The following is an 11,736-nucleotide window of genomic DNA, read 5'->3' as shown; positions in this document are numbered from 1 at the left end:
GGAAAAAGAGGTTTATTTTGGTTTACAGGCTTGAGGGGAAGCTCCATGATGGCAGGGGAAAATGATGGCATGAGCAGAGGGTGGACATGACTCCCTGGCCCACATAAGGTGGACAACAGGAACAGGAGAGTGTGCCAAACACTGTCAAGGGGACACTGGCTATAACATCCATAAGCCCGCCCCTGACAATACACTGCCCCCTGGAGGCGTTAATTCCCAAATCTCCATCAGCTGGGAACCTAGCATTCTGAACACCTAAGTTTATGGGGTACACCTGAATCAAACACCACAGTGTCCTTGAACTCACGGCGATCCTCCTGCTTCTGCCTCCCCAGTGTTGGGATTAAAGGCATGCGCCACCATGCCCGGCCAGCTTCTCACTTTCTGCATGAGCGCTGAGCAGCAAACTAGGGCTCTCAGTCTTGAGCAGTGAGTGCTTTATCCACTGAGCAATCTCTCCAACCCCCATAAATTCTTCCATTAACAAGACTGATACACAAAAGCGAACCCCAGCTAGCTGAGCATGGTGGTGCACGCCTTTAATCCCAGTACTTGGGAGGTAGAGGTAGGAGGATCGCTGTGAGTTTAAGGCCACCCTGAGAGTATCCAGTGAATTCCAGGTCAGCCTGGGTTAGAGCGAGACCCTCTCTCAACAGCAACAACAAAGGGTCCCCAGCTCCCAGGTATAGCTCCTTTTTGTTCTGTTCTGTCTCAAATAGTTCACAGAATGGATGGTGCAGACTCCATGTCCTGTGACAGGCTTGCGGGGCATGTTTTGAAACAACCTCTGGTGAACAGACCTAAGGGAAGCCGTCTTAGGCCACTCAGCCATCTTGGCATGCTCCAGGAGCCAGAAGAGATTAAAGACTAACACAGGGCAGTGACTACAAGCCTGAGGGCAGGATTCCAGTGAGGACATCTGATGTTTGTCTTGCTCTGAGGTCAAGGCGACCTGGAACTTGGTAGTTGCTGCATACCAGCATCTGATATTTGGGCCAAATTCTGCTTTTGTAGATCATGCTTGCTTGCTCTTGCAAAGTTATTTAGGGGCTGGGGCAGGGTCTGAGGAGTGAAGGGTAGGTCATTGTAAGGGAGTGTGAGTCTTGCCTTTAAAAGCTCACTGCAGGGATAGGCTGTGGCCATTCTCAGCATCCAGCTGTGGAGACACAGACTGAGTAGACTCTCCCCTTAAATTTTTATTTGGGTGGTCTTTTCATTTCTGGTCTGGGACTTGCTGCATTTCTTACAATTAGGTTTGATTATCCTTATGCCTCTATGGAAAGAAACCAAACCAAACCAAAACAACAACAACAAAAAACCCCCACATCCATTTGCCATCTCCCTCAGTTCTGGGCAGCAGATCCCTTTTGTATCCCAAACTGCAATTACAGGGTTAACTGGTAAAGATTTTGACTCTACTTTCCTCCTTGTTCATATAAGGTAGTGACATCATCTAGACAGGTGTCATGGGTTTGTTTCCCCTGCCAATTAAAGAATTAAAGGGCAAGAAAATGTTTGAGAGAACAAAGCTTATTTTAAAGTAAGAGGGAAGGAAATTAGAAAGAACAGACTCCTCTGGGACAAGGGAATTTCCCGAGCTCAAAAATCCACTCAATTTTTATTGAGTAGAGAAAGCCCTTCCACCCAGAGCCCATGGTTGGGCAGCTTAAATGAAGGTGAAGGCACTGGCTGGCCCATGATGCATTCAGCACTGTGCAGGTCCCCAAAGCTCACCAAGCCAGCCCTCCAGAGAGAAAATTCGCCCAGGCCAGGAAGAAGGAGGAGGAAGTGGAGTCACCCCTTTCACCATCTTGAGTGAGAATATAGCTACCTGCTAAGGGCCCTTTCTGCCTGTCTGTCTTCCTAGCCAAGGGAACTTTTTAGCTCCTGCAGCATTTCAATCGTTTAACTCCAAGATCATTCATGCCTTGTTGCCTTGTCTAGCTCTTGCTGAGAAAAATCAAAGCAGAAATGAGACCTGCCTAAAACTTGCAAGCGACAAGAACTTCATAGTTTAACATGGGTGGACAAGATAATCTTAAATTTGTTACATCGTGTTAGAAATGTCCCTTTTCAGTTATAAAACATTGCCCATTTTTAATTTTGAGCAGGAATTGTAAAGGGAGTGATTTAAAAAGTTGAAGTTTTGGGCTCGAGAGATGGCTAGGTGGTTAAGGTGCTTTCCAGCAATGACAAAGGACTCAGGTTCTATTCCCCAGGACCCACATAAATCCAGATGCACATGGTGGCACATTCATCTGGAGCTCATTTGCAGTGGCTAGGAGGACCTGGCATGCCCATTCTCTATTTAGATCTGCCTCTATCCCTCTCTTCCCCTCTCTCAAATAAGTCAAATATTTTAAAAAAAATTGAAGTTTTGCCCTTTTCTGAAGAAAAAGCAATATTTTACAATCTAATTTATAACAATTATCTTCAATAGCCATTTGATTTTATCACTGATAGAATAATTATTTAAAGAATGGAAAAAAATCACAATGGCTAAATATCATTTATGGAATAACAGGGTTTCTTCAGACCAAGAAAAGTTCTGGAGAAGGCTGAAAGTTGTGGTTTCAGTTTCCTAGGAAAATGAAACCTACCTCATTGGCTGCCTGCAACTGGGTGGGCCATTTATCCAGAGACGAGCTCTTATTGAAGGCACTGGGCCCTTTAGAATCACAACAGCAATCGCGTTGGCATCCTCTTCACTTGGTAAGGCCCCTCTCATACGGCAGTGCTTTCAGGGCTGGAGGGGAGAGCAGTGTGTAGTTCCTCTCCAGCCCTCCTTCTGTTCTCAGAAGGCCAGCTGCAATCCAAGGTGGGCAGTGGGAGGCAAGGGACTGGAGGCCCCACCACCTTGGGATTTGAGAACAATGGGCCTGGCCCATGCCAGAGTGGGCTGAGTGGCAAGCGTTAGGAGGGACACAATCTGAGCCATCTCAAGCCTGGTATTTTGAAACAGCTGGATCTGGATGCGTGATTGCTAACGACTTTACCTTCTCCCCTGGAGCAAATTGCTTTTGCTGTCTGAGATAGCCTCAGTTTCCCCACGTATTGGGTGGGGGACAGGATCCAGCTTTCTCGTGTTAGAAAGCGACAGTGAAGTGGGTGGCCACAGCCCATGGCTGTAGTGTGCTCCATAATAATGTAATTGATCCTCATTTCCTAACCTTGGTGCCTTTTTGATTGATTAGAATCCCAGACTGTCCTCAAAGTAGTTGGGGTTTTCAGGTGGGAGGAAGGTGGCAGCCCACTGGGGAAGAACATGCTCCGCACCCCTCAATGGTCCACATCCCTCTTTCCTGCACCCCACGCCTGGAAGGGCCCACTGCCCCTGCTAGCTCAGACCAGTCTCCCCTAGAGTCGCTCGGAGTTTCCGGGGAGGCGGGTAGGAAGCTAGTTCTGAAAGTCCCAGCTCCTTAGCAAAGCCTCACCTCTTCTGGCAGGTTTGGCCTGAATTGGGAAATACTGGGCACCATGGAATTAGCTGCAGGACACACGCTCGTGTCTGCCCTCGTTTCCAAAATAACTTCATCCACCATCGTCAGCGCTGGAGGGGCAGCCTCCAGCACCGTCCTAGCGGCCCTTTCGTCACAGGGTAAGTGCCCCTGGGAGGACTAGGCGAGGGCTAGGGAGGGCACAGCATCCCGCCCTCCAAGCTGTTCCTTCTCACAGCCACCACCATGTCCACCCGGCCCTTCTCTCTGAGGAAGGCCTGAGGGATCCAAGGCTCGGACGCGGGCCATAAAGCCTGGGTCCTCTTACAATCAGACCTAACCTATGCTCCATAAGGTTGTCCTCAGAGACCTGGGTCCCCAAGGGTGTCTGGAGGTCAGTCTGGCTCATTGTAGCTCTCCTGTCCCTGGATTCACCACCAGAATTCACCTTCCATAGCAGTTTGTCTTGCTGGGTTTCTGAGTCAAGACATCCTAACAAAGTTCTTCACCTCAGACCCTCTTTCTTCATCTTGAGCTGGTGTCCTCTCTTGGATTTTATTTATTTATTATTCCATATTTTTCTCTTTTATATTGTTTCCAGCTTTCAGAGTTAGCCCTTTTTCACATCTCTATGTGTGTTTCGTAGATGTTTTTGCAGCATGGCCATCATCTGTGTGCCTTGCAGATTTTCATACTGTCAAGTTCTTTGTCTTGTGACCATGAAAAATTACGTACATGGATGATGAGGTTTTAGTAAGGTGAAGAATATTGAATGAGAAAATGGTAGGAAAGTACCAAGTTTTCAGGGAAAGAATGCTTATGATTTCAGCCAGCATCCAAAGATAAGAAAGAAAGGAGAAAAGCTGAAAAGTACTGCTTTCTGAGTTAGAGCTCAGAGGAGCAGGCAGACTCAGCGGTAATGACACTGGAGCAACCGTGCCAGAGGAGGGGCTTCTGGGGTACACACATTATTTCATTAAGGATATAACTATTCCTCCCATCTCCTTAGCATGTGTTCAGATGAGGGATGGTCTCTTGGCCAAGTGTATTCTTTTTTTTTTTTTTTTTTTTTTTTTTTTTTTTGTTTTTTTGAGGTAGGGTCTCACTCTGGCTCAGGCTGACCTGGAATTCACTATGTAGTCTCAGGGTGGCCTCGAACTCTCAGCGATCCTCCTACCTCTGCCTCCCGAGTGCTGGGATTAAAGGCGTGCGCCACCACGCCTGGCTTCCAAGTGTATTCTTGACAGGCTCTATTAGGTTAACTCTTTTTAAATTTATTTTTGAGAGAGAGAGAATGGCACATCAGGATCTCTAGTTACTGCAAACGAACTGCAGATGCATGCAACTGACTTATGTGGGTCCTGGGAAATTGAACTTCGGTCTTTAGACTTTGCAGACAAATGCCTTAACTGCTAAGCTGTTTCTCCATTGCCAGGATCAGTTTTTTTTAATTCTCCAGGAAAAGAAATTATTCTTCTTATCTCTTCTAGGAAAGGGGAATTCCTTTAGGGAAGAAAAAAATGTAGGTAAGGACTGTGGTTTAAGAAAAAAGAAATCTAGAGAGTGAACTCCTTTAGGGAAAAGGACATCCAGAAAATCAGAATTCCCCATATAGGACCAAGGACACTTCTCAACCACCTTTAGTTTACTTCCAGGGGTCCTGTTAACCCTCAACTGCCTTAATTTTAATTATTTTTTTTGCCCTCTTTCATCATACATGTCTAAATGTTGATGGGCTTGATATCAAGCAAGTCTAGTGCAGGTAGGCCGTCTGCTGAAGGATCAAGGGTGCGGAGGTCTGCCCATACCGTGGCTCTTCCACTCTTTCTCACCCTCTCTACCACGACATCCCCTTGAGCCTTGGGGGGAGATGCAGACACCTCATTTAGCACTGAGCGCTAAACAGCCCCTTGTTCTCGGCACCTTGGCCAGTGTTTGCGTCTCCCTCATAATCTCTGCCATGTGCTGTAGGTCCCCCAGTGCCAGTGGCAGAAACCAAGGCTGCTCCCAACCCTGACTTCTAACTGCTGCCCTGGGCTCCTCTGTGTGTTCGCCCTCCTTTTCCTTTCGCTCTCGCTCTCCCCTAGCCCACCCCAGCCCTAGAGTGCGCCTCCACTGGCGCAAACAGCGTTCTACTACATGGAGGCGTGGAGGGATGAGACCACTGACCCTCCCTCGACATGCGACTTTCTCCCTCAGGGATCAACCTGTTATCCCAGGCATCCCTGGGCCCTGCAGCAGCATCTGCACTTGGAGCACTGAATGCTGGCACTCTCCTGGCTGGGTGCCCCCCTGCTGTCCTGGCTGCTTGCCAAATTGGAGGTAACTGGCTCTGTATAACAGATATTCCTCCTTGGGCCCCTAGTTGCATGGAGAAGTGTGATAAGGTCAGGGCCTGGGGTACCCCCAGAAATGCAGGCAAATCCATTGCTTTTAATTAAGCAATTAAGAAGATTAAAATAACAAGACCAGGCTGGAGAGATGGCTTAGCGGTTAAGGCGCTTGCCTGCAAAGCCTAAGGACCCATGTTTGAACTCTCTTTAGATCCTGCGATAGCCAGACGTACAAAGGTGAGGCAAGCACTAGGTCTCACATGGCCACTAGGTGGTGTAAGCATCTGGAGTTCTATTGCGGTGCCTGAGGCCTTGGCATGCCAATTCTCCCCCCCAACCTCTCACTCTAAAATAAAATAAAAATAAAATACTTTAAAAAATAAAATAATAAGACCACTTAAATTCTGCCAAGTCCTTTTATAGATTAGTTGCTAGCCAGCACTTGATATGAATAAGTTCATTTAATTCTCCCAACAGACTTCTCCCTCCCTTTGTGAGACTCTATAGTCTAGTAGACTAGCCTGGAGCTTGCTATATAGCCTAACCTTGCTGACCTTGAACTTGCAGTGAGTAATCTCCAGTATCAGCCTCCCAGATTTTGGTGTTACAGGCATGATTATCCTTTACCAGCAGGGACCATTTATCATTATCCCAAGACCCTCCGTGGGAGGAAGGAAGGGAACAGGAAGTATATAGGCAACTGACCAGTGAGCCCCAGAGATTCTCTTGTCTCTAGTCCCTCCATAGGACTAGGGTTACAGTTGAGTGTGGCCGTGTCGGGGAGTGAATTCAGGCCCTCGTGATTTCATTGCTCATGCTCTTACCCATTGAACCATCTCCCCAGCCCTTGAACCACATTTTGCATTTTTTTCCAATATTTTTATTTTTATTATTTATTTATTTATTTACTTTGGTTTTTTGAGGTAGGGTTTTACTCCAGCCCAGGCTGACCTGGAATTCACTATGTAGTCTCAGGATGGCCTTGAATTTACGGCAATCTTCCTACTTCTGCCTCCTGAGTGCTGGGATTAAAGGTGTGCACCACCATGCCCAGCTCTTAAATTATTTTTTATTTTATTTTAGTGAGATCATGCAAGAGAGGAAGAGAGAGTATTGGCACTGCAGCCCTTATCCACTGAAATTGAATTCCAGACATGTGTGCCACCTACTGGGCATGTACAACCTTGTGCTTGCCTCGCCTTTGTGGGTCTAGCTTATGTGGGATCTGGAGAGACCAACATGGGTGCTTAGGCTTCAGAGGCAAGCCCCTTAACTGCTAAGCCATCTCTCCAGCCTTTATTATTTTTTAAATTATTTTTAAAATAAAATTTTAAAGATGTTTTATTTTTTATTTATTTGAGAGAGAGACAGAGAGAATGGGCATGCCAGGGCCTTTGGCCCCCTCTTAATGAACTCCAGATGCATGTGCCACCTTGTGCATATGGCTTATATGGTCCCTGGGGAATGGAAACTTGGTCCTTTGGCTTTGCAGGCAAGTACCTTAACCACTAAGTCATATTTCCAGGCCTTCTTATTTACTTATTTGTTTGTTTTTTGAGGTAGGGTCTCACTCTAGCCCAGGCCCAGGCTGAGTCTCAGGGTGGCCTTGAACTCACGGTGATCCTCCTACCTCTGCCTACCATGTGCTGGGATTAAAGGCATGTGCCACTGTAACAGATAGCTTCAGGTTCGCTGAGATGAACTTCCAGACCAGACACAGAGGAAGGGATATTTATTGAAGCTTACAGATCCAGGGGAAGTCCCATAAATGGCAGAAGAAGCTGGCCTGCCTTCACAGGACCAAGCGGAGAGAGAAGAGAGGTACAAGCCTAAAGGTCAAAAGCCACAGCACACTTCAGGAACTCCTGCTAGGCACACTTTGTATATCTTTCGATTGAAATCTGAAACCCACCACCACACCTTAAGATCCACCCAGTGACATTGCCTCCAGCCAGGTGGTAAACTACAAACAAATAAAAAACTGAATATATTGGGGCCATCTATTCTATTCAAACCATCACAGCCACCATGCCTGGTTCTTTTTTATTTTTTAAAAAAGAAATGCTTTATTGTCTTTGCCTCGCTGAAGATTCGCTCCAACATGACCTAGTGGGAATCACATCCTGGACAGTTACCATCATAAAATATTTTTTAAATAATTAATTAATTAATTTATTTGAGAGAGAGGAAGAGGCAGGTAGAAAGAATGGTTAAGCCAGGGTCTCTAGCCACTGCAAACAAACTCCAGATGCATGTGCCACCTTGTGCATCTGGCTTATGTGGATACTGGGGAATCAAACCTAGGTCCTTAGGCTTCTCAGACAAATGCCTCAACCACTGAATCATCTCTCCAGTGCCCCATTTTGGATTCTTGAGTTCATGAGCCCACTCCCCATCCAGATAGTGCCTCTGGCCACTCAGGGTTTGACTTGGCCAGGCTTGGCTGCCCTGTACCTACCGTCACCCCCAGACCTCTGGAGGGTTGGCCTAGCTCACCACTCTTCCCTGCCTCATTCAAGCCAGAGCCCTAAAATTACAGCACCCTGTGCTCCCTAAGGAAGACCCTCTCAGTGACATGTCTCCTCAGGGCAAGCTGCTCTGCCCCTGGCCTGCATTCCCCAGGCCTTGTTCTTGTTTTTTGTTTGAACCAATCCTGGCTTGGGAGGCAGAGAGAGGTTGGGGCAGGGGGTGGGGTGTGGAGGAGTGTACTTCCCACTCTCCACTGCAGATAAATAAAGAAAAGGGCAAAGTATGATGTTTGAATATTTTGGAGCCAAGCTCCTGGCCCCTATTCAAGGCAAGTAAACACATTCAGAACTGGTCCTTTGCTTGGAGCCAGACTTCTGAACAGTGTCTGTAACAGAGTGCTAGGGGCCCAGGAAAACCTTAGGTTTGTTTCTAATTTTAATCAAAGAATTGAATAAAATAAGACTGACAAGGATAATTACTAAATTATTATATTTATTGAGGGAAGTATAGAGCCAATGAAAGGCACCCATGTGGCTTGAGAGCCCACGTGGATGGCCTGGGAAAACTGTGTTGAAAAGAGGAAAGAAAAGTTGAAAGAGCTCCTAGCATGAGGGAAGCGGGAGGGGTAAAGAGCCCATGTGGGGGTGGCTATCCCCTCAGCTTGGCCTGGTGGGATCTGGGTCAAGCTGAGGGAAAACTCTACCAGCAGCTAGAAGTTTCCAAGTTATCAGGCAGCCCAGAGACCCTGCCCACCCCTTGCAAATGTAATTATAACCTTAAGGTGGTGGGCCTTGCCTTTTGGCTCAGACAGTGGTGAACCAGAGGGCCAGCTGGTTGGTTAGGACTAGGGGCTGTCTCAGGAAGAGGCCAGCCCTGACCCAAAGTTCTGGGGGCAGAACTTGACCAACCACAATCTTAAAGCTAGATTTAAATCCTAGGAGAGACCTCCAGATTGTTTGTGATAAAACAGATCTAGGTAATAGATAAGAATCCAGATCATCCTTTGATCTGTACCAAGTGCAGACTGCAAGAATACTTTCGGGGTCACCCTAACTGCCTAAAAGAGCTGCCCGACTCCCTCTCAGTCCCTATCGTTTGCAGAAGTGACGCAGGGGAGGGGAAGAGGTCTTACTCCTTCCTACGAGCTGGGCCGGGTGCACCCCTCCTCACAGATGGGCACTTGGGGCTGGAGTGGGGTTCTGTAGGGATCCTCTCACAGAATGTTCTTTTCATCTCCAGCCCAGGCTGCTGCTGTAGTAATTGGAGGAGGTAAGTCTCTGCAGAAAGGGTATGTCAGTCGTCAGCCAGGAGCAGCCCAGCTTGTCCTGGAAGAAGGGCTTCCCCGGAGCCTCCTGGAGGTGGTGAGGTGGTGGAGGAGACAGAGTTAGAAAGGTGGCTAGAACTGGGCATGGTGGCCCATGCCTTTAATCCTGGCACTCCAGGATCACCATGAGATTGAGGCCACCCTGAGAATACAGAGTAAATTCCAGGTCCACCTGGGCTAAAGTGAGACCCTATGTCAAAAAGCCAAACAAAACAAAACAAAACCCACAAAAACAAGAAAGGTGAGTAGAAAGAAGGAACTAGAAATGAACAGGGAGTGTAGACACAAGAAAGGGGCTGAGCTTAAGAGCTGGGGAGACAGCATCCTCATTCCCCGGGGCCCATGCCCACCCCTTTCACAGAGCACACACTTAGTGACCTTGGGTGTGTGTTTGAACTCTGCTCAGCTCCAGTCTACTCCCTTGAAAATCAGGCCACTCAAGTCCATTTAGAGTTCTCCAGGGGCTACACAGAGCAACACAGCCCAACCTTGGAACACAGTAGAAGAGCCAGCAGCTTGGTGGCTCCTGATATGCTCAGTGGAGACACACTAGAGCCCTGAGCTGCCTCCTCCCAGCCCTCCTGTGCCTCATGGACCCTGGGCAAGATATGCTCCTATGTCTCCAGAAGGTGAAAATCTTTGAGTCAGTCTCTTGTCCCAGAATCAGACCAAGGCAGACTTTGAGGCCTGAACTAGTTACTTTAAGAACATCTTGCCCAGGATCCTGTCCACAGTGACCCCTTTCATTCCCTCTCCCCGGCTCCTGACTCCTGGTCATGCCCTAGTCTCTCCCTAGCTCAGAACTCTCTGGGTTTTTCCCTGGGTCAAGTAGGGCTAGTGGGGAAAGCCCCGGCCCTTCCCACTGGGCTTATACTTTTCCTACAGATCCCCAGGAGGTGCCTTAGGCTTGACCCAGCCCGTGTGTGTGTGTGTGTGCGCGCGTGTAAGGGTCCCCCTCCTCTGAGCCCACCTCATCTGGCTTCTCTCCCCACAGCTGCAGTAACGGCCGCTGTACCTGCAGTGCTGACCACCTTAGGCTTTACTGGAGCTGGAATCGCCGCGGGGTCCATTGGGGCCAAAATGATGTCTGCAGCAGCTATAGCTAATGGAGGTGGAGTCGCTGCGGGTGGCCTAGTGGCCACTCTGCAATCAGTAGGTAGGGCAGCCGATCCAGCCCAGTCCTCTGCTCCTCCCTGTTCTCATTCTGGGTTTCTTCAGGGAGGAGGAGGGACAGTGTGCTGGCCGCAGACCATCTTACTCAGGCTGGAACATCTGCCTCTGGGTTTCAGGCACGAGGTCACTGCCTGCAATAGCCCTTGGGGCTTTGGGAAGCCCAGTGTGCTGTGGGGCACCTGTGCCTTGGGCCTACCGAGGGTCCTGGCTTCTCTGACCGTCTCTGACTCTAGTTGTGTCCCTCAGAGATGCCTTGTCCCAGTCCATAATGCTCATCCTTTACTTTTCCCCAGGAGCTGCTGGCCTCTCCCTGTCATCCAAAGTCCTTTTGGGTTCCATGGGGTCTGCCCTTGTGGCCTGTGCAGTGGCCCTGTAAACTGGAGCTCCCCGCCTCACAGAGACCAGAAGAGTCGGGGAGGCTTGCCTTGCCGCAGAGGGAGCACTGCGTCCTGGGGAAGGAAGGCTGAACACAGAAGGTCCAGAATGAAACAAGGAATAAAAACAAGTCGTTACTATGGTGTCTTAGCCTTCCCTTCTTGTTCTTTTTTTTTTTCCTTTTTTTTTTTTTTATTTCTGAGGTGGGGTCTCACTCTAGTCCAGGCTGACCTAGAATTCACTATGGAGTCTCAGGGTGGCCTCAAACTCACGGTGATCCTCCTACCTCTGCCTTCTGAGTGCTGGGGTTAAAGGCGTGCTCCACCACGCCCGGCTTCAGCTGTCATCTTTGAGTGGCTCAGTCCCTCGGTCCGCTTAGCAGATTTCTTGGTGCTTTTCCATGTCCTGCCCACTAGCTCCTCCTCCGGGAAGCCTCTCCAGCCTTCCCCCATGAATTTGGATCTCTGCCTCTCCCATGGCTGGAGCCTGCCACTGGGTTGAACATCGCCTCGTGGCTGCTTTTTGAGTAAGCGCCAGTCCTTCCACACTGTACGCTTCTGTGAATCTTGCCCCATCAGTTACAGTATCCAGGGATTTCAGCTTCCCTTGCCATTTTCGGGCCAGT

At 48.6% G+C, this 11,736-nt stretch overlaps 1 protein-coding gene across 2 annotated transcripts; it reads left to right on the top strand.

Moving 5' to 3' along the window:
* Positions 1-2,646: 2,646 nt before the first annotated feature.
* LOC105944574 (interferon alpha-inducible protein 27, mitochondrial-like) lies at positions 2,647-11,256 on the top strand. 2 transcript variants are annotated; one of them, XM_045154840.1, is made up of 6 exons: positions 2,647-2,712; positions 3,447-3,598; positions 5,637-5,759; positions 9,479-9,508; positions 10,558-10,719; positions 11,030-11,256. In XM_045154840.1, the coding sequence occupies exons 2-6, from the start codon at positions 3,478-3,480 to the stop codon at positions 11,110-11,112; spliced, it is 519 nt and encodes a 172-aa protein (XP_045010775.1). In that variant the 5' UTR covers positions 2,647-2,712; positions 3,447-3,477; the 3' UTR covers positions 11,113-11,256. The 2 variants fall into 2 exon arrangements, with proteins under 2 accessions (XP_045010775.1, XP_045010776.1); XM_045154841.1 differs by lacking the exon at positions 9,479-9,508.
* The last annotated feature ends 480 nt before the right edge of the window (positions 11,257-11,736 follow it).

Source organism: Jaculus jaculus, chromosome 7 (assembly GCF_020740685.1).
Source record: "Jaculus jaculus isolate mJacJac1 chromosome 7, mJacJac1.mat.Y.cur, whole genome shotgun sequence".
In the NCBI taxonomy this organism is placed as follows: domain Eukaryota; kingdom Metazoa; phylum Chordata; class Mammalia; order Rodentia; family Dipodidae; genus Jaculus; species Jaculus jaculus.
This window is presented reverse-complemented; position numbering and strand designations above follow the sequence as displayed.

Coding starts and splice junctions, on each gene's coding strand:
- LOC105944574 (XM_045154840.1), top strand. CDS start 3,478: ATGGAATTAGCTGCAGGACACACGCTCGTGTCTGCCCTCGTTTCCAAA. Junction 5,760..9,478: donor GGCTGCTTGCCAAATTGGAG/GTAACTGGCTCT, acceptor TTTCATCTCCAG/CCCAGGCTGCTGCTGTAGTA. Junction 10,720..11,029: donor GGCCACTCTGCAATCAGTAG/GTAGGGCAGCCG, acceptor ACTTTTCCCCAG/GAGCTGCTGGCCTCTCCCTG.